Below are 27,395 nucleotides of genomic sequence, written 5' to 3'. Positions count from 1 at the left end.
GTTTCCAACGGAAGATTCCGTTGTTCTTGACACTACTTAAATAATAATAATAAAATTAAAAAAAATAGTGGTCCCACTAGTCAGTCATTTTGTATTCCCAATTAACAAACTACCCTATTAAATTCTACACGTTACGCTTCGTCAGATACGAGATCATAAGTCATTGACCCTAACCTATCTAGTCTAGTATATATGGGTTTTTTGATTACTGTAATTCAGGTCCTCCGCTTCCAACTGAAGACCTCATTGTTATCTCTGTTATCATTATGGTCTTCCGCTTCCAAAGAAAGATTTCGTTGTTATTTTTGACACTACCTAGAGACATAATCTCGAACATTTATGTATTGATGATTTGTTGTTTGTTGTAATTTTTGGTGGAAGCTTTACTGGAGTTGAAATAGTTACGGTTGATATTGGAAATAGATTTTACAATGAAGAACTAATACTGTCTTCATTACTAGGAAAACTTTAGTAGCGGACTGATCAAAGCACCCACCCTTTCCCCAACCCCTCGACCAGCCATCACGTATAGTTCATTTTCCAAAATATATAGATGCAACACTTGATCGTAAAATAGTGATCAATCAATGCATATTCCTAATCAACAAAATACCTTTAAAAGTGCGACATTTAACTCTGGACACGATAAAAGTGCGGAGTTTTTTGTCTATGACAACCACATATTTTCTTCAATAAAAACACTGAAATTTCACTCTGTCATTAAATGTACGTATACGACGCGATCTAATCAAGCCGGCATAGAGGCGCCCCATGCGAAAATTACCCTTATCAAATGTTACATACTTCGGATTTTTATTGAGCTTAATCCTAAATAATGCACATCTAGATAATTTTCTAAAAATATATGAAACTTTTTACTTGTATCAAAATTCTTTCTGTTTTATATCTTCTAAATTTTACCATAGAGTTAACTAACAGTCTCACTTGCGGAATTAAGGGGTGTGGAGATCGCACGATCGCACGATTTGAGCAATTTCCTTTTTATAAAAAATCATAAGATGGTGATTGTTCACGATACACACACACAAAAATAATCAGAAGAATTACTGGGTCTAAATAAGCAAGAGAATTCTAGTAATAGAAATGGAAACAGATACATAGCTAAAATGTAAGAATGGGGGTGTACTGTCATTTAGGGGGAATTTCTATATTGGGACGGTTTTTCCAAGGGGGGTTGGGTTGGACCCGGGTTAATTCTTCGTAAGGGGAAATTCTATTCCAGGCCCATCTTTCCGGGGGGAATGTCTATCCCGGGCCCGTTTTTCCGGAGGGAAAGTCTATGCGGGGGAGAATCTTATGCTTTACAAATGGAAATCTTCAATTCAAAATACCCAGTCTAAGCTTCGATGATTCTGGCTGTATGAACTTCGTAATATTAGGGGTGGGTCCAGGAAATGCGGTTACAGGGAGGGGGCGCCACATTATGAGGCAGGGGGTCTGGGGGCCGCCTTGAGGCCCACAGTGGATCCAGAGCAAAGCGCTGGTGGAGTTCAGCGGGGCGAAGCCCCTGGAAGCTCCGGGATTTTACAGGGCTTGAAATATGTCTTCTATTTAGTCATTTGTGAAATTAATAAAATGACTCAAATTTTATGGGTTTTAGAACAAAATTAAGTTCTCCCAATAAAGTAATGCAAGAAATCAAAAGATTTTGTCATTTATTTCTCCGGGAGTGGAAGAAATTATTGCTTCTTTTATCGTTTAGTACATTTTTCTAAACAAGATACCGCGATTTACCTTAAATTTGAAAATTTTAGGGGGGGGGGGGGGGTTGCACTGAATATAGGTGTATGGAAATGTATAGATCTATGTACGTGCATTTTAATAACCAATTGGGACTTCACTTCAGAGTAACACAAACTGGGACTAAAGCATGCAATTCCTAACACTAAAAACTGGTCTGAATCCCCCCCCCCCCCCACTCGCTTATATACCCTACAAAATTTACCTGCAATATTACATAGTATTTACTAATGTCAATTATTATAAGTTCTTTTCATTAAAAACATGGAATTTACAAATGGATGAAAAATACAAATTTCACTACATAGACTTAGGTGTACAAGTGGTTTTCGTCAAGTTTCCGCACTCATTTTTCATCTTGATAGCTTTCTCCCTGCAAAAACTTGGTGTGTCCTGCTGAAACTTGATATATCTACGTTGTTTTCAAGTAGTTTCCGCAACGACAATTTGCTGAAAGCTGATCAAGTTTGCGCAAATTTCGGTTTGCAGAAACTGTTCTGTTTTAGTATGCACATTGCTATACTGATAGTCTACCGCAAAGTTTTGATAAGTTTCCGCAATATTTTAGTTCTGTATCAGTTTGTACAATATGGTGTATACCAATTTTCAGCTTTGTGGAAACTTACTGAGACTTTATCATCGCCATGTAATTATAATAGGATGTTTGTGTTGCAATCAATATATAGAATTTTTAAAAAGATAACTGAAAACACTCGGACTAAATGCAAAGACAGCCTGTTACATGTATATTATAATTTACGGAATGTGTTTTACCCCTTTCGTTGTTAGTCTCACCCCCTCCCTTTGGAGGGATGGTGGTGGTGGTGGTGTCCATTTGTACTAATGAAGTATCACCTATAAGGTGTCAGTATATTCTGGTAGATTATTGCAATATACATCAGTGGCGGATTTAGAGGGGGCGTAGGCGGAGAAATAAATGACAAAATCTTTTAATTTTTTTTAATTACTTTATTGGGAGAACTTAATATTTCCCCCCAAAAAAACCTTAAAATTTGGGTCATTTTATTAATTTCACCTTATTAAATTGATAGAAAATACATGTAGTACAAATGACTAAATAGGAGAAATATTTCAAGCCCCATAAAATTTGTAAAACCCAGGAGTTTCCGGGGGCTTCGCCCCCTGGGCCCCAACCAGGGCTTCGCCATGGACCCACTGCCTCATAAAGTGGCGCCCCGTAACCACAATTCCTGGATCCGCCCCTGTACATGTAGATATGAGGAGATACTGTCTGTATAAGTTGATAGCTCATCAAACGCACCTCCTGCGATGTGAAAGTGAAAATAGCTGCAATCCTCGCCGGCGGAATTATGGTAAGGTTCAATTTCAGCAACTATTTGCGATAATGTGCTCCACGAAGATTTCCTTAAAGATTACAATTATTCTAAATGAACCCTGTGCTTCCTAATCCCCGTAATGTAGTTCTTGTTCATCAGTGGCGGATCGAGAGGGTTGTAGTCACTCCACTTTACTTCCATAGTTTTAAACAAAACTGGTCATTTTACCAGTTTGCGATATTCACCCATCTTTGGGGCCGGGGCGGAATAGGCACAAACTTGGGTCGCAATCCGCTCATCCTTTAAACAATTCCTGGATGCGCCCTTGCCCACAGGCACCTTAAATATGGATATTACTACCCCCCCCCTCAACTTTTTTTCATATTTTTTTTTATGGGAATAATTTCTCTGAAGTGTATGAATTCGTAGTCTATTTCATCCCTCTTCGATTCATGTAATCGTTTCACGTTTTTTTTTTGTAAGCTTTAGAGATTGTCCTTCTACCGGTATAGAGATTGGCCTTCTACCGGTATAATAAAATTCATTTTATTATATACCAGTAGAAGGCCAATCTCTAAATACATGTATCCATACTTCCGGTGCCTGTGCCCTTGCCCGTGGAGAACAATACGTAAAGTGCACTTGTAAATATATTACCATTTTGTCTGTAATGATATTTCAGGGCCGTAAATTAACCTTCAATTTGGAGGAGGCAGGAAATTAGGCGGGGGTCTGGGGGCCGACGAGGCCCCCAGACGCTGAGCACATTTTGTGCACACTGAACACGTTTCGTGCAAAATCCTTGATTCTAGGGCCTTCTAAGATGTTACTTGACTAACTCATTCTAAAAGAAAGATTTGGAATGCTTTTTAAGGGAGGTATCATGTTCTTAGTTATTGGAAACAACATAAATTCTAATGAACTTTAAATTTTAATTTTTTTTGGCTCAAAAGTTGGAGGAGGCAGCTGCCTCCTCCGCCTCCATGTAATTTACGGCCCTGTATTTACGGGTGTATTCAATACCACCTCCTAATAAAAACACGGGGGTGGGGGGGGGGTGGTATCGTATAGACTCTCATTATTATCATTACAAACAAAATTACCGGTTCCTGTGATTAGACAAATATTGATTTATATTCACAAAATAAAAATTAAATCAAAATCGGAACCAGGAAAGCTTAATTGATTCCCAACTACATGGAAATGGACATAAGATTTTAATAGTGATATTGTTTAGCTACAGTTCATAATGCATAAGATATGATTGCAAAAGTCTATCTGTTAGTTGGATAATATCTTGTATACAATATAAGAATTTCATAAGTTAACATCAGGGACCTATATACTAACTAGTATATAGGTCCCTGTTAACATCAACACTGTTCCAAGTATCTGATTTAAATCATTACTTCTTTTTACTGGCTAACAATTTATATTTCTATTAATTTGTCTTGAAAATGAAAAATCCATCGTACCACTGGACTTGTTTATAAAATGAAATTGATCCAACTTTGCCCCAAAATCACAGATTAAACAGTGGCGGATCTAGACCTCACTGTGTGTGTGTGGAGGGGGGGGGGGGCTTTTTTGGTCAAGCAAAGGAGATATGGTTTTGGTATTAAATGTTAATGAGAATTGAAACATCCATACTTCTTCATTATACTAGCCCGAATATTTAGAAATAATTGTCAAAGTGCACAAATGATCTTCCAAAGATTTGGCCTAAAAGCAAAATATGCTTGACCTGGACCATTTAAATTGGCTTTAAAAGTGTTTCAGGTGTTTTCCCCCAAAAAGTCACTAAAATGATTTTAAAAGATTTGAGATGACCTTATAGAAATTAACAAATTTTGCACTAATCAAAATTTATAATCCATAGTTTTGAAATGTTTGAGTGGAGTATGAATGGTTGGTATGAGTGATTATATATCAATTGTACATCTTACCTTTAAAAGTATATATTATGATGCACTTAATTTCTATTTGTACAAATAAATTAAAAAAAATTAAGCCTAAAAAAAATAATTTAAAAAAATTATTATAATCCGAGGATTAATGTGCATTAAATTATACTTTGTTGTACAATATGAAAAAGGTACAAATTAAACAAATAATAGAAAGAGATTACATATCTTAATGGTAGTATAAGTTAACCACATTCACTAACTGCAAAATTGTAGCTCTCTGAGAAAATATTGGGACAGATCTGTACCAATTAATATTTTCTCAGAGAGCTACAGTTCTGCAGCTATTGCATTCACATGATTATGAATTTCACAATATTTCATATGAATTTAAACGTAAAAATTAAAATGTATCCTTTGTCTTTGTATTGGGTGATGTATATTGCAACATAATTTTCAATGTTCATGCTGAGAATTGCTTTGCCATTATTTTCCAAATATCACCATATAAGCCTACAATATTACATATTATGTATCAAATGAATTATTTATAATATTGACTGAAATAGCATGATATGTTGATCATGATATGAAATGCTTATAAAAGTATTAGATGGCAAATTACAACCTCACAAAGTCATTCACCCAGTAATTGTAGATAAGGAACAATGAGAAACAAAGTCAGGGGCTTGCTGAGCTGTAAAGAACATCCCATGTGTATTATACACAAAGGGATTAGTTGGGGTAAAATTCACCAGACAAAACCTGGGTACAGATATAAAAAAAAAATGGACAAAATGACCATGCAAGGACAAAGTCAATATTAGAAGTTTATTAAAGCATAATAACAAAATGTCACAGGACATAATACTGATTTTTATATAAATTCAGGGGGGAAATCTGTTCCTTTTGTAAAGTTTACAAAAATGCATGTGTAAAATATATGTTATATTTTTATGAGATTGTTTTTCAATTTTATACTATAGATTTTGATAATTATTATTAAATGCTTATTCCTTTTATCATATCTATTGCAAAATATGAATTAAAATAGGATTTTCTTTTACTGATATAGAATACTAATAGGCTTTGTAATCATTGGGTTTACAAATTGCTACACAAGATCTGACATTTTTCACATAGCTTCTGCGTGCATGCATGTCATTTGATTCCATATCAACATATCAATTAATAAGCAAGATTCAAAATGTGAAATTACTTTGAAAAAAAAAAAACACAACAAAAAACTTGATGACTGATAATCTATAATATGCATGATAGTTCAAATTTTCTTATGAATATATATGTATATCAAATGATATGTCAGAACAATCAATTTGCTATTATTGTACGTACATGTATATGCTTTCATAATTTTGCTGTTGTGTGATAATGAAATATTGTCAAATTAAAAAAAAATGTGAAATTACAATTTATTGTCCTTAGGTTTGTAATCAAGAATGAAGGAGTAAATGATAACCTAGTGGTGGATCCAGAGGGGGTGCTGGTTCAGGAAATTTTGCTAAAATAAAGTAAAAATAACACATTTTGAGGGTGGACCCCCCTCCCTTGATAACCAAAATTAATGGTAAAATTCCCCTCTCTCAAAAATTCCTGGATCCATCCCTGTAAGCATTAGACAATCATTAATTTGTCATTCCATTATTCATAATTTCTTCATTGGACACATGGAGGCCAACTCTCACATGTGTGTATATAGACATAATTCCAATTATTTTGAAAATAAAGAGGTCAAAGTACCAATTGAATTCAATATAAAATATATAAAGAATATCTTATCATGGATATAAAGATTAAAACATTTCAATCATGTTAATTAATAGATTTTTAGGTCAATTGATTCTCTCATGTGACCTATTGCTAGTGGTCAGCTTCTGTTGTGACAGTAAACAAAACATCAAGCTTGAAAATATCATGATTCCTAGGGTAGAAATTCTGACTCCAGGAGGAACCAAACTTGATATATAGTGTTTATGTGTAAAACATTTAAATTTAGATAACATCTTCCTTAATGCTATTGATACTTTTAGGTAAAGAAGGAACAGGTAATTGTAAATTTCATGACCTCTATCAGTGATAATAATAATAAAATTTATATACATGCAGCCTTATATAAAACAGTTTATTACTCTAAGGTGCTTTACACAATCTGATTAAAATAAGATCTTTGATCCGCTCCGTTATTGTTATGTCGTTTCAATAAGATCTTTGATCCGCTCCGTTATTGTTATGGAGAGGATCAAAGATCTTATTTATAACAATAACGGAGCGGATCAAAGATCTTATTTTAATGAGATTGTGCTTTACAAGGGCAAGAAGAGGAATGCAACAATAAAATAGAATTAAATGACATTATGACAACTTATACATGTATCTGTAAATTAAATTATCAAAATAAAACACTAATGGCTAAAAGTTGGTTGGTTTTTTGGGTGGTTTTTTTTTGGTATTTGATAATTAAAAACACAGTTTATATATACATGTTAGAATCTAAAGGTTTTGATACTAGCTTTAAAATAGATGGAACCAAAAATGGTCATAGTAATTACATGTCTTTATGATTTAAAAGAATCCTTCTTTAATTTTGTTGACACTAGAATATTATAAATGATGGATGCATTGTCAAGAAAAACAGAAAGATGTACAAAAATTGTGACACTTGCAACTCCAGGGTTCTGATTCAAGGTCAGATCCAAATAGTGTTAAAAGTGTATATCAAGTTTATAATTGTAAAATGTTTCATCAGTATAGACGCTTTTGGGGGAATGAATTACACCTTATACATGTATTATACTTCTACTGAATATTAGAATTTAGCATATAAATGCATGCCTAGAGCAAGAAAAGTTACTGTATTATATAGATTTCATTCATATTGAGGTTAGTAATACTTTTAACTAAATAACTCAGGTATTTAGTTAAGGTCAGTGTCTTGTTGATATTTTTGATGTGTGTATGCATGTACGTGTATGTGTGCGTGTGTGTGTGAAATACAAAAAAATCCATAAAGATTTGTTTCAGAGTTTTGAGTAGTGATCAGTTTTAGCAATCATCAACAGCTAGGGTATGAATCTGTACACTCATCTTTGTTAATTTCTAAAAAGACTTAAATTGCATTTCAAAAGTAGTCAAGTGTTATGTGAAGGAGATTTGAGGAACATATGTTCCTGCTAAATGTGTGTGATCATACATTTGGGGTGTCAATGGATGGAAAATCATCTGAAGATCGAAGTTTTGAAGAAATTGAAATACTTTATTGAATATTAATCAATCTTATTTTCATTCTAAAATCATGTACTCAAAGGAATTTTCTTTCAATTACATATGTAAGTGCATTAAATTGAATTATTTTTCTATTTCTTACTTACATTTAAAACAGTTATGTTTGTCATTTTGTTTCTCAAAGTAGAAAATATTTTCATGTAGATTTTTCTTCCAAGATTATTATTCCTTAGATTTCAATTTAGAACATTCAAGTAAAAGAAAATAAGACTCTAAAAAAGGAGGTCTCCATGTGAATTGAGAGAAAGAAACGGAAATTATAAATTCTGTGGTGACATTAAATTTCATTTCATAATTTTGCCAGCTATAATAAGGTATGATATGAGATTCAGGGTGGTACATTTATGTGCATACATGTACCTTGTATCTCCAATTGAAAATTGATTGCTTTAAATCAATTTCAACATTATGAATATCCTACAAAAGTAAAACATAATGATTTTAAAGTTTAAAAAACACATTGTTTCACTCCTGAAACCTTGACCTCACATGGATATATATTGGTATTTAGTGTTGGTAGGTTTTGGTTCTTTTTGGGTGGATTTTGGATAATGTAGTGAATTTCAGTTAGTTGTAGCACAGTAACATGGAGTGAGCTTGCTTGCTTCCTGATATCTAGTCAATCACTTTTTAAGACATACATATTTTTCAAACTTGCATTGCACATATTTGTTTACATTTTTGGTAGGAGTGTTTTATATGCTCACTATATATGTCATCTTCATATATAGATGTGTAATTGTTTGCAAAAAGAGGAGACATCTAAATTCCTAATAAAAATGATAATTACATTTAAATCATAATTGTGCACTTCATGTACTTTTTACATGCAAAATCATTTCATATAATTATATGGTTTTTGTATTTTCTGTCCATATCTGTAAGTCTGTCTGTCACAAAGTCTTAAATTGTGCATTAAAATGCTTCTCCTCCTGTATGGATTATCTGATAAACTTGAAACTTTGTACAATGCTTCATTGCCATTTGCAGATGTGAACATTGTTGGGAGAGGATTTATTGTTATCCTAAAAGTTATAGTGGTTCGATCCAAGAGGGATGCGGGTGTAAATAGCTTGTGACCATTTCTCCTAGTTGCAAACATATTGCAGAGTCTTGAATTTTTATTTTTTTTAAATTTTTTTTTTTATACAATACTTCATTATCATTTAATGATGTCTAGATTTCTCTGACCCAGGAATCTAATATTTTCCTAATATCTACAGTGGATCAAAAACAAGTATTTTAAGTGTTTTTTTTTTTTTTTTACCCTTTATTGAATAATCTTTGTAAAATTGCATGTGCAAAAGTAAAGATGCTTTGAAAATTCAATTACAAAATTAAACATTTCACTGGTTTGTTAAGGTACTCACTACACTAAAGCTTTATGACACTATGTTACAAGATGGCGATTTAAATGTTTTGGGAAAGTATTTGTATTGATCGATTTATTCGTCTATAACACCATAGCTAAGTGGTTAATTAATAAAGCATTGGGCAAGAGAGAGAGAGAGAGAGAGAGAGAGAGAGAGAGAGAGAGCATTGGGCTGGTGAACTACAGATCTTGAGCTCAAATCCACCAGTCTTTTGTTCATGTGTTGAAATAATATTTTTGAAAATCATGTTTTTATCCAAATTTGCATTTTTTGCTGTTTTTGGCATACACACTTATTGTATATCATCAGATCTTTTTTAAAATATTAAATCTATTTGTACTGATTTGAGAAACTATTTCCCGGTGTAGTGAGCCACCTTAAATGTAAACATAAAAAGACTCCAGTCTTTGTTTACATAACACAGAATGAAGGCTAAAATATTGTTTTTATTCCTGCATCCAGAAGGTTAAAATTTTGGCTGTGAACACAGATTCAGTTATACTTTTCATGTTTAACATTTAAAAAAATGAAAACAAAATTAAAAAAAAAAAAACAAAAAAAACGTAAACGTCCTGTTTGAGAATTTTTCACTTGTATGGAGACGTCACCATTGCCAGTGAAGGGCTGCAACATTTAGGTCTATGCTCGGTGCTTATGCCCTTTGTGTACCTTTGAGCAGGGGTGGATTAATATTGTGTCACACATTTAGGTAATGTCATATAACTGTAAACAATGTCTCTAGAGGATTTGGGTGTTGCTCAACCGGAAATGTAATAAATGAATGCATAAGATTGGATCATACTTCTTTTTGGACTAGAACATCCAGGACTGAACTTTCTTAGGGTCGAGATGTCTGTTAACCGTTTATTCGTATTTACCTGTCAAAGTCTTTTTGACGCTTCAGGTATAGGAGAAAGTACTTTGACTTCAGAATGAATGTGATTGTCAGAGGGAGAATGATGGACCGAAGCATGCATTTTGTAAAATGATTCTTGTGTTGTTAAATCTTCGAGAATCTTGTTGGAGATGTCTGATTCGGTTCACGAAACAACTTAGCATCATCTAGCAGTAGCAGATTTCCCCGTAAGCACTTAATTAACACTAATTTTAATATATTGTAAACAAATTGTAACTGTAAGCCAGGCTATTCCAAAATTCCACAACATATCAGAGGAACCGGTAATTTAGCCTGTACATAATGATAAGAGTAGGGGTATATACCACACACCCCTAATAAAAGCACTGGGATTACTGAATCAGAATGACAATTGGGGTGGGGACGATAAAAGCAGAATTTTCGAATTATTTTGAAGCGAAGTTTTGAGTAAGAAATGGTGCCATTCCTTTTGGGTTATTTTTTTCATTGGGGATGGTACCATAGGGCCTACTATTATTATTACAGACAAAAATACCGGTTCCTGTGAATATTCACACCTGACGACCTGTAAAGGGTTGTAAATAGAGAATGTGAACAGCTGCATGTAAATAAGTTAGTGTTCTAACTGCATAATTTAATACCGTTCAATTTTATTCTAATATTTTTGTGATAGGGTTATATGTATACAATTGAAATTGCATGGGAAAGAGTTTAGTAATGCAGAGCTCTAATATAATTTAATTTCTCATGTTGTTTAGACATTTATCCATTAACACATGTATAGGGCTACATAATTTAGGAATGTAATTACTAGATATAAAGTTAATGTCATTCCTTAGCTTGCAAGTAAATTCTTAAGAATCATGACAAACAACACTCTTTAAGATACAATTTTCTGCTTTATTACTATATTCATGGGATAAAAGTCCCCATCCTGTGTTTTATTTGGGATATTTATTCCCATTCATGCTCAAATAGGATATTCACTGCCATTTCATGTTCATTATGGGACATTTCCTCCTATGGGACATTGTATCCCATTTTGAATTTAAATATGGGAGTTAAAATCCTATGGGAGAAATTATATTTTTTCTCCCATGGGATTTTTGGTAGGAGTGAAAATCCCCCAAGTGGGATTAAAAATCCCTCCAAAATCCCATGGGATTTTTTGATTTCAGGTGAAATATCTTAAAAACTACAATAGTTACAAGTGTAAATGTTGGTGCATGTCTTGTGGACATAAAATCCCATCTTTTTTTGTAAAGGGTTTATTTGTATCCTTAATAAAAGGGTTGGCGAAACTCCGGACTTTTGTCGTGTCCAGAGTTAAATGTCGCACTGTTAATGCTTTTCAAATCAAAACTTTCTCACCTTCCATATCCAGAATATAACACTCATTAAGATAATATTTGCAACACTTTCATTAAAATCCTTAAATTTTGATTGTGCAATGAAAATCTCTCCCCATCCGAGGAAGACATGTTGATATGGCTCAGTACTATAGAGTGAGTGAATATAAAACCTGCAGTACAAGACTATTTACCTGACACTGTCCAGTAAGTGAACAAAAGAAACAGACTTCTACGCAAGACTGGTTATATTGTCAGACTATTCAAAAATAGCTTTATCCATAATTATCATTGTCAATGGGTTTACCTGAGACTGTCCATTCTTAGAACAAAAGATGTAATGTTTTAAGTAGGATTTAAGCCTCAAACTGTCCATTCTGTGCGAGAAAGAACTGATCGAGGCCTTTCTCGCACAGAATGGACAGCTTTTGGCGTATATATCCTTTACATAGATATTAAGTTTATTATCCACCAAAATTCAAACATAATTTCTATCAATCTCTACCCAAAGTAATCGTTCCTTACACTTGATAACAAAATCTTTTGATTTCTTGAAATACTTTAATGGGAGAACTTAATTTTTTCCCAAAAACCCTTAAAATTTGCGTCATTTTTATTTAATTTCACCTTATAAAAAATGATAGAAAAAAGTACAAATGACTAAATAGGAGACATATTTCAAGCTCTATAAAATCTGTAAAATCTAGGAGCTTCCGGAGTTTCGCCCCCAGGACCCCCACTCAAGGCGGCCCTCAGACCTCTGTCTCATCAAGTGGCGCCCCCCGTATTAATCGCAATTCCTGGATCCGCCCTTGGTGTATATATATATATATATATATATATCAGGCCAAAATTACCTTTAATTTATCCAAAAGAGGGAGAGGGATGGTCGGGGCCTCCACTAAATCCTTCACTCTGTATGATATCGTCGATTAAACCAGTGAAATATCAAATACATGTAGTCTAAATTGTTAGCATAGTATATTTAGGGAGATCTGTAAGTACATGTATGTACACTCTTTCTCTCTTGTATCTACATGTATATCTTTTTTATTCTGATGCTGGTATGTACAATGGAAATCACAAGCCGTTTGATACGATCACAGAGCTTAGACCCTGTGATGGAAATGCTATATGAAATCAGGCAATGAGTAATTTGAATTCGTAATACAACAGCAATATACGTTACTCGGAGCAGGTCGCTCACACCTTTCAGGAGCGTACAATGTAGCTGTGTATACGCAACTGCGTACACATCATTTGTGAGAGAGAAAGAGAGAGATATATATTTGCCGTTTAAATAATTGTGCCTCAAAAATAAATGCATGATATAGTCCCGGTTTATAATGTAATCAGCATGATAATGTCCATTCAATCAAAGAGCTAAAAATCCTTTTTTTGAATTTCAAATCATTAACATAATGTCGAACATCACTTCAATCCACATCATACTGCAGATTCCTTATTTTACGCGAGTACTTTATTACTCGTATACGTCAAATCGCGAGAGCATAAAGTCACGACATCGTCGCAAACCACGGGTTATTGTTTCATGAGAGAGTGAAACTACTTGTACCTTCCAATCACTGCCTTTGCAATTTCGCTCTACCACTCCATTGCACTCACTTGTGTGAGAAAGTTTCGAGAGATAGATAGTCATTTTAATATCCCATTTACTGGAACTCTCGGACTTTGTCAGTCAACCAGATGGAACTGCCACGGAATAGCTATAATGACTGCCTGCTGGAATTGACATTAACTGTGATATCAACGCAGTTACTGAGTGTGGTATTAAGAAGACACTGTGCATTAATATAAAATAACCACAGATTACTAATTTATTGAAGTTTTTCAAAGGAAAATCTCATTGGATTGTAAATCAACTAGAGAGTTATGCGAAACTAGTACTAGTGTTCCGTAAATGCGTATGTCTCGGGAGTTATATCATCGAACGTTTCAACATTCAGAAGCTTTATAAACAAAAGTAACTCATGTTCCAGACAGTGTGTATCTTGTATGATAAAAAAATCAACTCATTTAGATTATTCGGAGGAAGGGGGTCTGAACCCAAGCACCAGTGGTAAATTATAGAAGTGTAACTCATTTTTCGCTCTATTTCGTAATCCGGTTCAGTCAAGATGATTGTTATTCAACGAGCACGTCACAGCAGTGTTTTTACATATTTTATCCCCCCCCCCCCCCCCCCAGATTATCATTTCTATGACACAATAACTAGGTACTATGGGAAAATATCGACGTTAAGGTTTGAAGTTAAAGCAAGAAATACAGTATAATTGTCTTAGTCATATTTGTGATTGCAAAATATCTCACCAAAAGTACAGACACGGGCTCGCTGATTAGACCGTGAGAGAAGTGGAATCACGACATCTGTGTTTTATCCCAAACATTTAATTGCACGTTTTCAAATCTTACAATAGGGGCAAAATGGCAAGTATCTGTCAAGCCTTTCTATCGATTTTTTGACATTCTTATGTAGAAATCCTGAGAAAGGCTCTGGTTATCAAAACGTTTGAGCCCGTAAAGAATGCATTGATTGTCACACAAACGTTTTTATTTATTGTAGGGCGTAAGGCTAGATTCTATAGGTTTACTTTTTTCAAATAAAATCAATTTCATTTGACAGAATATCAGTTTCTTAGCTGTTCTTGTAGATTTTGAATCAAAATGAATATACTATTGTTAATACTGCCAGGTACGTATTGTATGTTTATATAGTTTGACCGTTACAAATGTTTTAAATATAAAGAAAAGTTTAAATTTTTCTCATCTATTGTACTATATGAAACTGTTTTTCTGTACTTTCAGTTGTACAAACATCTTATGGTAAGTGCTTCATTATGTTCGCCTTTGATTTAGACTGAAAAGTCTTTAAGATTATAGCATTTGATTTCAAAACAAGAAAAGAAATACTGGTAGTTATATTAATATGAAAAAAAAACCAACCAAATGCATTTAACTGCATTGTTGCGAATCATGTTTGTCAAACAGAGTCAAAATCTTCAAGTTTATATGGTCTTCTTTATTTTGTATCTTTCTGTCTCTTTTATTCAATTCGACATTTAGATATATCGACGACAATAATAATTTTCATTCATTTGTCGATTCGATATATCCCAGTGAACTCGAAATAAAAGACACAACAGAGTCGTCCACTTCTGCTTCCTTACTTTGATATTTTATTGAAAGTTGATAATAACGGCAAAGTAACATCTCAACTTTATGACAAACGGGATGATTTCAGCTTTTTCATCGTTAACTTCCCATATTTATGTAGCAATATTTCATTATCACATGCATATGATGTTTATATCTCTCAACTGCTTCGATAAGCAAGAGCTTGTTCTGTTTATGGTCAGTTTTTAAATCGAATCAGGCTACTGACAAACAAGTTGATGGTGTAGGGGTTCCAACAGTCTCGTTTAAAGTCAGAATTTCGCAAATTCTATGGTCGTTATAACGATCTAGTTTGCCAAGACAACCTATCATTGGGTCAAATGCTGTCTGACGTATTTCATAGTGAAGTGAAGAGTGAAGAGACCTTCATTTGAATTGCTGTGCACAATATATGAATTGATGATATCAAAAAATAAAGACATCTTAAATGATTGAGTTTATGTTAATTTGGCGTTCTGTAGGATACAAGACCAAATACAAGAATGACAAAAAGCACGTAAATGACCAACAACACGAACAATTAGATTGTCAAATTTTCGGGACGACCTGTCCCTTCCTCGAGATTAACAAAAAGGTTTACATGAGATGGTAAAAAATATACAAGAACACTGGCACTAAAACAAAATCTACAAACGTATTTACACTGCAGATTACATGGTTATTGTTTTTGACTTGTTAATCAATGCTTGTTAGGGAGTGAATTGGGACACTTCCAATGGACCGAACCACAATCTGCAGTGTCAATGCGTTTGTAGATTTACTGTACTTTTAAAAGGGACAGGCTCTCCTTCATGACTACCCTAAATGAAGAAATAATTCAATATAAAGCACAGGAAAATTCACTACTATATCGATACCCACTTCCACCCCTACCTGGGTAGGGTGCGACCTGCGTGGTAGACCGCTCGACCATCTAGGTAAGTAAAAAAAAAAACTGGCTTTTGATGATGATGGAATCCTCACCACGCTCGAGTCTGAATATCTAAAATTAAAATTTTCGGGACAACTTCTTCAAGATGATAGAATATTTACAGAGAAATGAAAAATTAGTAAATTGAAAACAAAAACAATGCTAACTCACTAGCACTAAAACTAAACTACAAAGACTGAGAAAAAACCAGGACGTCTATTTATTGAAATTATCAAGTGTTACATGAGCAAATAAAAAAACAAAAACGGCTGTTCTCAACTAGAGTAGAGACTGAGCACGTTCAAAGATGTACTTATCAAACAAATAAATATGTCTCACAGGAAACAGTTTAATGGTCAAAGGTTTTCTTGTACCACAGAGACTGGCAGATATACATACTTCCTAATCTTCAATTTGTACAGTCTTTGATTTCACTAAAAACGTTTTAACACTATTCCAAAAATCCTTTGAATGTGTACATTTGGTTACGAGCTGGGTGCAGTATGACGTGGTTCGTACCACTTGTGCTGATTTTGACTGTGGATTGCTCCGTTCGCCTGATCAGGATATTAGGCTAGCGGCGGGTGTAGCCGGTCGTCGGGGGATACTTAGCGCCTGGTCCTGCTTCTGATGTGTCCAGGGGTCCGTGTTTGTCCTCTTAATTTTGCTTCTTTATAAGTTTTATGAGATTGATCACGTACATAATCTTCTCAGGTTCGTCAGTCTGCATACAATATTTACCCATTGTCTAAGATGCATAAAAGTAAATTAATTAGATTACATCGTTGATTATCCAGGAATGATTTGTCGTAAGATGAATATAAGTGAAGAGGAGAGCATCAAGGAATGCTACGTTTACATCAACGTTGACGTAATGATGAACTTTCATGACGCGTCATCAGCTTGCTCTAGTTACACCGGAACACTTCCACCATATTACAACAACAACCAAATGAGAGAACTAGTTCACAAAACTCTTAATACCTGGCCGGGAGAGTAAGTGTTTTCTCTTTTCCCGCTAAATACGCCGGTTTCGAGATACACCCGAGTTATTTCCCTTTGGAGAACTCTCGTATATAGTGAGGCGTGAAACAATTTGTTTACACGCGGGAGTGGGACTAATATTCATCACTGCGTAAGTGAATGTGCTCAGTAAGTTTCTCGTACACTGTTAGATCACCCGAATTCGACTGATACACAAACTAAATAAGTTATAAGTATTTAGGGAGTAATAAAAATACATAGAATTCTTATAATATCACGTTATTTCGTTGGTCATAATTACCATATCTAAGACATTACTTGCAAATATGACATTGTTTTTATGTTTCCACTTTAGTAAAACATTTCTTTCGATAGTATAATGTATTTCCCACATTTACATATTAAAAGAGAAGCCGTTTTTAATACATTTCATCATCTTCCTCGCTGACTGCAGGTCCACTCTGTCCCACTTCGTCATTCAAAGTTCCACTAAATGCACCTCCTACACAAAAGAGTTCGTACCTCGAAACTGGCGTATTGGTCAGGTACACAGCCATATACATGTAGCTACATCTACGAGTATACATGTATACGTTTCCTTTTTCATCATTTGTTGGAGCATTTCAGACATTACCCGTGGCATTTGTGTCAAGCGTTTGAATGCCTTAAAGATTTTGTATTTCGTGTCTAGTATTTCAAAGGCTTCTATACTTCAAGAGAGTATCGTATCTAATTGTATTTCCTAAGCATTATTGTTTATTTTGCATTACTACATGTTTAGATATTTTGTTGATTGATTGATGTTTTTCGCCATGGAGATTTTGTAGAGAGACAGTTATTGAACTCTACAAGCCAACATTGTTAATGCAAGGGGATTACATAATTAAATTGTGACGTAAGATCAATTTACAAATAATAATGAATAAAACAGTCGTCTGCTACCAAAAATGCAACTACTTCTAGAATCAGAATTACAAAGAATTTGAAGGGGAAAAAAACTATGCAAAAGGTTTTTGGTTGAATCACAAGGGAACTTTATAAATAGATTGAAAACAAAATGGATAAGAAGCCCCTGTGGCTGAATATCAGAAAATAGTAGCGATGATTTCCGTTCAATGTCTTGCTCGCAATTACAACTGCATTACAACTGTATATATCTCAAACGACGAAAAGTATGCCATCAGAATATATACCACGTATTTTCTGTACACAAGACCCCTTTTAAAACTAATATGTAAGCTTTGAAATTACAGTAGAACTAATTTTCCTGAGCAAATTTGGCTGGGAGTAACAGACGAACTGGTGGAAAATGAGTGGCGACAAACGAATGGGGACATCGCGAATATCACTTCATACACCAGTTGGTGGTCACCGGAAGCTCTCAGTAAAACCAACACTAAAGAAACCAACTGCATCGCCATGAACACAACTTCATATTTGTGGGAACGCAGGAATTGTTTTGAAAAGATCACGGGAGGGATTGTTTGTAGAAGAGTCAATAACCGTAAGCTTTGTTTGCCAGCTATGTTTTTAAAAACAAAATGTTATAATTTCTACAATCTGTTAGAAAGAAGATATGAATACTTAATTCTTGCAAATTAAAATTGTCTTCCTTAAACTTGACATTACATGATTATAAGAATCCAATGATATAAACATGAAATCCACTTTTTTAAATCATAGCGCGCTTTGGTCCAAGACGGCAGGGGCTTGATGAGCAATATTTCCAACGACCACTGGAATTGACTGGGAAAGTCTTTCTAGACAACATGTTCAACATAATTCTGAACAATCTGGATGCCTGCATCGTTTATTGCCACGGCCGTAAGTTGTGCAAGGCCGTCGTATGGACATCCATTAACTTTTGTTATGGATACAACCGCGTCGTCACCCAACTCGACATCAACATACCCTATCCTGAAGCCCAGCTCTACAATCTACGGGTAGAATAAGCAGGTCTATTATTCTAATTCTCTAGTCACATTTTGTAACGTCGGGTGATGTTTTTACGTTTCAGATCTGCTATTAAAATTGCTGTCGACGTTTGACACTAGACCTTCCTCAAATCATCATCGCTGTTTTCTTATTTTTCAGATTACCATCATCTTAAATATCATCACCTTATTCCAGTTACAAGGGCGATAATTTTGATGTTTACTAGCCTTGAATTTCGTAGTTATGTCTTTTATGTACTTTCTATTTACATGTATTTCCAAAGACATTTAGGATCGTATAAAGTCAATATTTTGATGTTTCACATGTTTACCTTTCACTGTTCTATGTACATAATTCATTATACCCGCCATTTTGCCAGTCTTCTTGAACATTATTTGTTTTCTGCAAATTTCATTGGCCAAAAGGCTTAAATCTGGCGTACCAGATTGAGCGTTTATTTTTAGCATCTCATTGGTTTGTCATAAGGAGCTGCATCGGCAGATGTACTCACTCTGCTAGGGTCAAGAACTTTGGTTCGTGTTTTACAAGAATTTCGTGTACGCTTCTTCTACATAGAGGGGGAGGGGGTAGGTTTTTTTTCAACATGCGGTAAATGATCATAATTTGGCGTTAAGAAAGAGTCCTAAAATTGAGATTTTTCCCTATAATAATTAACATGTACATGTAGATACCTTTGTAGAGTCAATTTAAGGTGGTTCAGGGTAGAATTAGGTATCCCTTACCTTAGTGTTTTTTCAGAGTTAGTATTTAAACATTTAGGCTATCCCGGTGTTTGTATTTAGCTTTGCTCTAGATCACACACGTTAGCATTGACACAGGTTATGGAAGCTTGATAGTGTCATAACTTTAGATTTTCTTATCATTTCAGTACTGATTCTTTTTTTCGTAATTTTGGTCATTTATTTTGAATACAGTTTACATTCCCCTTTGGTTAAGCTCATCCATTTTCATTGGAAAACTTATTAATTGTTATCAACTACTCTTAAACCATATTTACTTTTGTCATAATAAATGTTCAAGCTTTACAAGTCTTTTCATTTCAAATAAGGTGTTGAACATACTCTGGGAATCACAACCGAACCTGGGTAGAACACGGAAACGATGTGTTCAATGATTTTTATGGTATTAAAAGTCCTTCTGATTCCAAGTAGTATCGACAGCGAGTTCTTGGGATACAGACGATAGAAATTGTACTTGGGGAGAAGCTAGACTTATTTCAGTCCCTGTATACACTACTAGGAGAACAGGCAATGACCAGAAGAGTGAACGAGATCACTTATTATTCCCCTCTCAAAGAAAAGAAACCTTCGAAATACCAAAACTACAGGACAGTCAGCCTTATTAGCCGCACCAGTAACATCATGTTAAGACTCAACAGACTCAAGACGAAGCCGAAGAACATCTGGCAGAAGAACAAGCGGGGTTTAGGGCAGGTCGAACAGATTGTCAATTGTCGCATTATGATGGAAAAACACCTACAACATCAAAAAGAATTATACCACATTTTCACAAACTTCAATAAAGCCATTGATAGACTATGACACAAAGCACATTGGCATGTTTTGAGAGGCTTCGGCATCGAGAAGGGACTGATCTAAACCATCCAGTCACTGTATAAATCTGCCAGTAGCGCAATCAGCTCAAAAGTAATATCGGACAGTATTTTAAAACAATGTCGGAGTCCGTCAAGGATGCATACTCTCTCGTGAAGTCCTGTTTAATCTCCTCCTGGAAAACATCATGAGAGAGACACTTAAATGACTTTGAGTCCACAATCTCCATCGGTGGGCGAACGATCAACAACCTACTTTTCGTCGACATTTACCTAATGGGGGGCAACCCATTTATACTTCAAAGGGTTTTCCGAGGAAGTTATTAAACAAATGGGAAGGTGGCAGTCAGCAGCTTACAAATCCTACATAAGACCATTGGCACTGTGAGTTTCTATTGAGTTGCTGTCTGAATATGCACTTCTGTTAAAATTAAGACAAATTTTAATATTTTGATTTTATACTTGAAATATCAATTTCAATTTTATGTTTAGATTCCATTTGGATACTAGGTTCATCAATTATTCACTGGGCGCATGTATATGCACGGAATGCTAATCAAGATCAACTTGGTCGAGAATCATCCACCATTTTATGGCATGGAATTCATGGTATGGTTTGGGAGCAGTTATATATCCCACAATCGAGTTTTTGTTGGCTCGTAATGAGGTGTCAAAGATTATCATTATTCATTGTGGGGGCAACAATATTGGTCAGGCACACTATTCGCTAAGAGGCCTTCAAAAATGGTTTAAGTCAACTTTGGCTAATATTGCTAACTTGCTCCCCAAAACTTTTATTATTTGGTCTCACATTTTGCCTCGAAATAATTGGGTTAACTGCCTTGCGAACTCGGTCAAAGGTGTAGACGTAGGATTAATGGTGCATGTGCAACATTTGTCATCAATACGTTTCGGGGACGAGGTGCATCAATCAGTTATCAAGATATGAAGGTTCAACACAAGGCATTGTTTAGGAAAGATGGAGTACATTTTGTCTGATTTGGGCAACAGCATTTTTATCAAAACGTTAAGCAATGCCCTGGATCATTTCATCCGTTGTAGTTTTGTTTCACCAACATTTCCTTAATGCTTGTCATGAGACAATTTTGTGTTTGTGTGTGCAATTTGCATTTCATGTAATACACGTATACAGTTTCATTGGGTGCGATTTGCGCCTTTTTTAGTAACTTAGTTATTGGGTGCAATTGGTTCCTGATTTCGGCACAATTGGTGCTTTTTGATATGCAATTTGCATTTTCTCTTTTAATATGCTGTTTCATAGGGCGTGATTTGCGTCTTTTCTGCAATTTTGATAGTCGTGCGGTACAATTTGTACCTAATTTCGGCACAATTGGTGTGCCTTGGATTGTTATTTTGGGCAGCAAAATTGCCGCCTCAATTTTTGTGGCGGATGGGTCGTGCGACTCTGTCCCATGACCCATTTGGCATAATTTTGCATAGAATGCTGTCTCCGGGGGGTACTGTTTTTTCCAGGCTCCCTTGGATCAAGATGGTACTTCTTTTGCGTAATATCTATATTCATTTATCTTATGCTGCCATATTATCATCATCGGCGCAAACATTGTATTATATTTGTACTTTCTCCAATGTATCATTAAATGGCCATGACAAGCACGCCAAATGGAGTTTGTGTTTGATTGAATGGTATTTAGAAACAAAATTTCCCCCTTTTTAGAGGGTTTTCTGGTCAAGTATATGATCAATACCTGTTTAAAAACAGTTGGGAAAAAAAAGAAATTTCTTATACAAGATACAGTATGTAAGTCCCAATCCCAAGGGATATTTGTTATGAATTAAGAACAATTTCTGATCAAAGATTTAGGAGATGGGAACTGTATAGGGGCCTAAATATTACATGTTTAATATCTAAATATGCGAAGTTTCCGATATCAACACGTGTGTTAAACATTGGTGATTAAGATATGGACAGAAATATAGAAGCACTAAATAATCACAACTAGGTACTGAAAATTTTCGCCCCAGCCCGGGGTCGAACCAGCGACGTACGGCACCCACCGCCTAGCAAGATTGTCAAACCAGTGCGTAAGTCCACTCGGCCACAACGACTTCTCTTTCCTGGTTTATTGATAAAAAGGATTTTGAATATTTGGCATATGATGGGTAGTAAAAAATGTTACTTGTAAAGCTTTTGGTATAATCTGAAGTCAATGTATTTCCTGTCTACATGCTTACACTTTTTATACTTCGTAATATAACTAGAATATGATAGTAAAGTAAAGTAAAGTAAATTTTATTTAAAGTCGGCACTATATACATTCAACATGTCAAACACAAGCTCTGTAGAGCTTTTTAACCGACTATCACATTCAAGTATATCAAGAACAAAGACACATAGCATGCATGTACACATATACACAGACATATCACAGATTAACAAAAGAATACAAAATAAAAGAAAACTTTCATGCAAGAATACACAAGAATATACAGATACGAAAGCATAAAACTACGAGGAAGAAATAAAATACTACAAGCAAGAGTATATGTATAAAAAGCATCATTAAATTTCAAACCAATTAGCTATGATTTACAGGATTATTTTCTAAATGATTTGACAAATGCATACAACAACTGCGTCGATAATGAGAAACAACACTTGATTTATTTTCTGATTTAATGCATTTGATCACTATATTTTTGAAATGGAGGATTAAACACTTCATTAATACGCAATTTCCGAGTTGCCCAATAGTTCTTTCCCTTTGTGGAACTCTTACGCACAGTGAGACGCAAAACATACTAATGCTTCTCGCTGCCTTCATGATTATCAGATATTATGCAACCACCCAAACTGCAGGGACACACAATATTAGTAAAATTATTAATATTTAATAATAAAATAGCCCAAACAAAAATCATAATCACCATTTTTCGTTGATTAAAATATTACTCGTGCAGAGGAGGAAACAAAAAATAATTTCATATTTAATTTGATGGCCCAATTCAAACAAATATTGTTCTTGATATGGTCAGTTTAATGTATACCAACGGCTGATATAAACAAAATTGACACTTTCATTACTTTTATCCGTATTTACATGGCTAGTCTATAGTATATGTATACATCTTGTACCCACTCAAGCGTTCAACAGAACACTGAACGTACCTTCATCACAGAAGAGCTAATATCTCGAAAGTTGCGTATTGAACACCAAGTTAAATAGCCCGTGTTTATAGATAAAATGCCAATGTTTAAGATTTAAACGCACTATGTTTAATTGTAACACATGCGTCTGTTTAAAACTTAAACACCGATTAAACATCCTGTTCTACAGTGTAATTAATTGTATCTTAGTATAATGAGGCGAATTTTAAATCCAATCAAGCATAAAATGTCTGTTAGCCTTTTAGCCATTTCATATCTGTTAATTCCTCACACTATGGATCGTAAATTTCACCTTAGTTTTCATTGGTTCTGTTTCAATCTTTTTCCCACTGTATCTCTTCGGGTTCAACACTAATCTGCAGGACGAAATTTCACATACTTATAAATTCATCCCAAATGATTAGGCAAACCTTTTATACACTCTGGAATCGTACGCTTTAAAATTTGATGTGATACATAAGTACATGCATGTATTATATCAAGTGTAGAACTAAATTACGAATAAAAACAAGTTCGATTTAAGAAGGCTATGTTTGGGGAAAAGTGTTGAAAAAATTATTTTATCTTTTACAATTTGTGGGTTTTTTTTGGGGGGGGGGATATAAAATTTGAAAATTCAAGTCTTTTTCATATGATTTATTATTATTGTTATGTTTTCTTTATTAATATTTTTCATGGTAAGGTACTAACTTTAAAATACATATGCATTAGTATGAAGTATATAAAACGGTGGATTCTGTGGATGACTTCCCGCTCTCTCTGTAATTTCTGCTTCACTTGTTCATGAAAAACCTTTTATTTCGCAAAATGCTGAACTCCTCATAACATTATTCCAAAACTGCTTTTTTCAAAATTGTCAATTAGAACTCATTTCTTCCCACAAACATCTTGGTCTCACTTTTTCCAATGATTTAAAATGGTCTGTGTATATCAATGATATTGTAAACAATGCGTATAAAAAACTAGGACTTCTAAGGAAACTCAAATTCACTTTATGTAGAAATAAACTATCTAAATTGTATATGACTTTTGTTAGACCTATACTAGAATATGTTTCAGTCGTATGGGATGGATGTTCTTCTGCAGAAATTGAAAAGTTAGAAAAAGTACAGCTCCATGCAGCTAGAATAGTAACGGGACTGCCAATTCTTGCATCCAAAGAATCATTATATTTAGAAACGGGTTGGGAAGCACTAAGTAAAAGACGGGAAATCGCAAAATTAATGACAATGTATAAAATTCACCTCAATCTTGTACCACAATATTTAGGTGATATCATTGACAATTTTCGAAAGGATACATCACGCTACAATACTCGTTACGAATATGACTATATACCTCCTAGAACTAAGCAAGAAACATACAACAAATCATTTTTTCCAGATGCCATTCGCAAATGGAACTCTTTAGCAAACGAAGCAAAGAAAACAACCTCTGTCAGTTCCGTCGAAACATTTCTAATAATATCAATATTTCATTAGTGCCTAAACATTTTCTTCTTGGCAAAAGAATAGTAAATATAATTCATACTAAATTAAGACACAACTGTCTGCTGAACTATGATTTACACCGAAAAAACATTGTCAATTCTCCTAACTGTCATTGTGGTATGAGAGAAGATGCATTTTAATTTTTCTTTGTTTGCGAAAGATTTTCAGTAGTAAGAAATGTTATGTTTAACGAACTTTTTCAAATACAAGAATTATCTATTATTGATACACGGATTTTACTTTGGGGCAGTGACAATTTGGGTTATGAAACTAACAGCAAAATTTTTAATGCTGTTCACAAATTTATACTTAACTCAGGCAGATTCTCATGATAGTAATTCACTTTATGCTAAATGTACATGTATTTATTTTATCTATACATATGTTTTATGACAATTGCTATCAATTAATCTAAGGTGAGAACCTCGTAAGTTGTAAGAACTTGTGTTCAAACCTTTTGTATATTATATATGCAATAAAATATGTTCAAACCAACATTATTGCATACAATATTTTCTGTTCCGTTCCGTCTCGTTTTCCGTTCCGCGTTTTAGCAACACCTGTAAAAACCGAGGTTCCGTTTTACAGCTAGTATGACACAATATAGATCCCTGCTCAAAGGTTGTAAGCGCAGAGGACAGTGCTAAATGCTGTTGCCCTTCACGGGCAAAAGTCACTCGAGGTAATTTTGGAAAAATCAAAATCACTCGGAACATATGTCTTCAATACAAAAAAATCAACAATATTTCAACAGTTATTGATCTTTTAGACCCACAAGGCAAGGAAAATGACAAATTACGCATAGCGTACCTAGTTTAAGATTTTTTAGGCATGTGAAGCGAGTGGTTAGTTTATTTTATATCTGGGTCAGAGTTAGACCCCTTAATTTCTATATTTATGGTATCACAGAGTTCGGGCCCAAAACGGGCTTAGCCCCTGTGTTTAGATCAAAGTCTCTCGGGGTCATTTTGGAAATATCAAGGTCACTCAAAACATATACTTATATGAAAAAAGTCCTTATTTCCTACAGTTTTTGAAAAGGTATTGATCATATATCACACAGATAAGTAAAAGGCAAATTACGTTCAGACAAAGGTCACTCAAGGTCATTTTTAAAAGCTTGAGGTCTTTCAAAATAATATTTATCTACAAAAATGCTCTTAATCTCAACAGTTATTGATCATTGGGCAAGTCATTGTCATATGAAGCAGTTCATTGGTAAGATGCACTTCTGGGAACATCCACTAATTTTACTAATATTCTTGTTTATATTTACATTTACTTTCGTTTCAGTCAGAATTCCCAGCCGTTGAAATAGACGTATTATAGTTATTCCGACTTAACTCACTATGAGTTATGAGTTAAGTCCTGTTATTGAAATGAACAGAAGAAGTATTTGTTGTTCAGGCAAAGAAACAACTCTTGCAATCAATTGAATTGCGCGGTTTTGACACTATCCCCCCAAATACCTATTATGACACTTTCCCTCTTTGTAATCCCTGGGTATATATAGTGCGCAAGCGCTAATTGCCGGTCTTTTTCGAGTTGCATGTCAACGAAAATCCAAACCCTCCCTCCACTCCCCGTTTTTTCTAAGCATATATGCATCCATCCTTGTTGCGTTTTTGCTGTCTCTCTTTGTGTATTTTCAGATCCATGTTGTCAACGTGACTCGACTCTCCGCCTTCACGATGCGTCATGACTCTACGAATTTACGAGACTCTCCGCCTTCACGATGCGTCATGGCTCTACGAATTTACGAGTTGTCAGTGGTCAATAATAGACAATCGCCGAATTTTGTTAAGCCAGCCACAGATTTTGTTTCAGTCCAGGTCTGTGGCCAATAATTGGGCTTATTGACATTGAATGATTGATTGATATATTGATTGATTGACACATTAATGTACACAAGACTGTAATTAACATGGAACTGTAATTAACAAGCTGATATAATTAACTCACTGCTGTAGATATCACTCTGTTTAGACATGTAATTAACACGGTTGATATGTGTAATTAACACTGTTTAGACATGTATATGTAATTAACATTGTTTATAGATATTGGATTTTCTTCACTTTAGCAGTGCCATGCTCGGCCACGAAGAGGTTGTCTCTGATGTCCACACATAAACCGAATGGAAGGCATAAATGACAGTTTTGAATGTAACGGAGGAACTGTCCGTCCTGGTCTAGGATGTGGATACGCTGATTGTTTTCATCTGCCGTCAAAATGTGACTCTGGCTATCTGTAGTGATGCCGGCTGGATCAAATGATTTCACGATATTAGAGGGA

General features: G+C 34.6%; 2 protein-coding genes across 5 annotated transcripts in view; one reads left to right on the top strand and one right to left on the bottom strand.

The window, feature by feature from the left end:
- Positions 1-4,663: 4,663 nt before the first annotated feature.
- Positions 4,664-19,917, top strand: LOC125659167 (uncharacterized). Of its 4 annotated transcripts, none has more exons than XM_056148635.1 (6): positions 4,664-10,722; positions 14,692-14,709; positions 16,768-16,966; positions 18,208-18,458; positions 18,638-18,897; positions 19,049-19,917. In XM_056148635.1, the coding sequence occupies exons 3-6, from the start codon at positions 16,770-16,772 to the stop codon at positions 19,097-19,099; spliced, it is 759 nt and encodes a 252-aa protein (XP_056004610.1). In that variant the 5' UTR covers positions 4,664-10,722; positions 14,692-14,709; positions 16,768-16,769; the 3' UTR covers positions 19,100-19,917. The 4 variants fall into 4 exon arrangements, 2 of the variants coding, with proteins under 2 accessions (XP_056004610.1, XP_048746712.2); XR_008798451.1 differs by having other exon boundaries at positions 4,665-10,722; positions 18,638-18,910; XR_008798452.1 differs by lacking the exon at positions 16,768-16,966 and having other exon boundaries at positions 4,665-10,722; positions 18,638-18,910.
- Positions 19,918-20,334: 417 nt separating this feature from the next.
- LOC125660226 (uncharacterized) overlaps positions 20,335-27,395 on the bottom strand; it is a 7,657-nt gene continuing 596 nt past the window's right edge. Inside the window, exon 2 of the mRNA XM_056150647.1 lies at positions 20,335-20,385. Within this exon, the coding sequence (XP_056006622.1) occupies positions 20,335-20,385 (51 nt within the window). The remainder of the gene's footprint in view (positions 20,386-27,395) is intronic.

This window comes from Ostrea edulis, chromosome 9 (assembly GCF_947568905.1).
Source record: "Ostrea edulis chromosome 9, xbOstEdul1.1, whole genome shotgun sequence".
In the NCBI taxonomy this organism is placed as follows: Eukaryota; Metazoa; Mollusca; class Bivalvia; order Ostreida; family Ostreidae; genus Ostrea; species Ostrea edulis.
The sequence above is the reverse complement of the archived record's forward strand: the minus strand, read 5'-3'. Positions and strand labels throughout refer to the sequence as shown.

Excerpts from the sequence above, each read along its gene's own strand:
- LOC125659167 (XM_056148635.1), top strand. The coding sequence starts at position 16,770 with ATGATTTGTCGTAAGATGAATATAAGTGAAGAGGAGAGCATCAAGGAA. Across the intron at positions 16,967-18,207 it reads CTTAATACCTGGCCGGGAGA|TAGAACTAATTTTCCTGAGC; the intron begins GTAAGTGTTTTC and ends TTGAAATTACAG. Across the intron at positions 18,459-18,637 it reads TTGTAGAAGAGTCAATAACC|CGCGCTTTGGTCCAAGACGG; the intron begins GTAAGCTTTGTT and ends TTTAAATCATAG.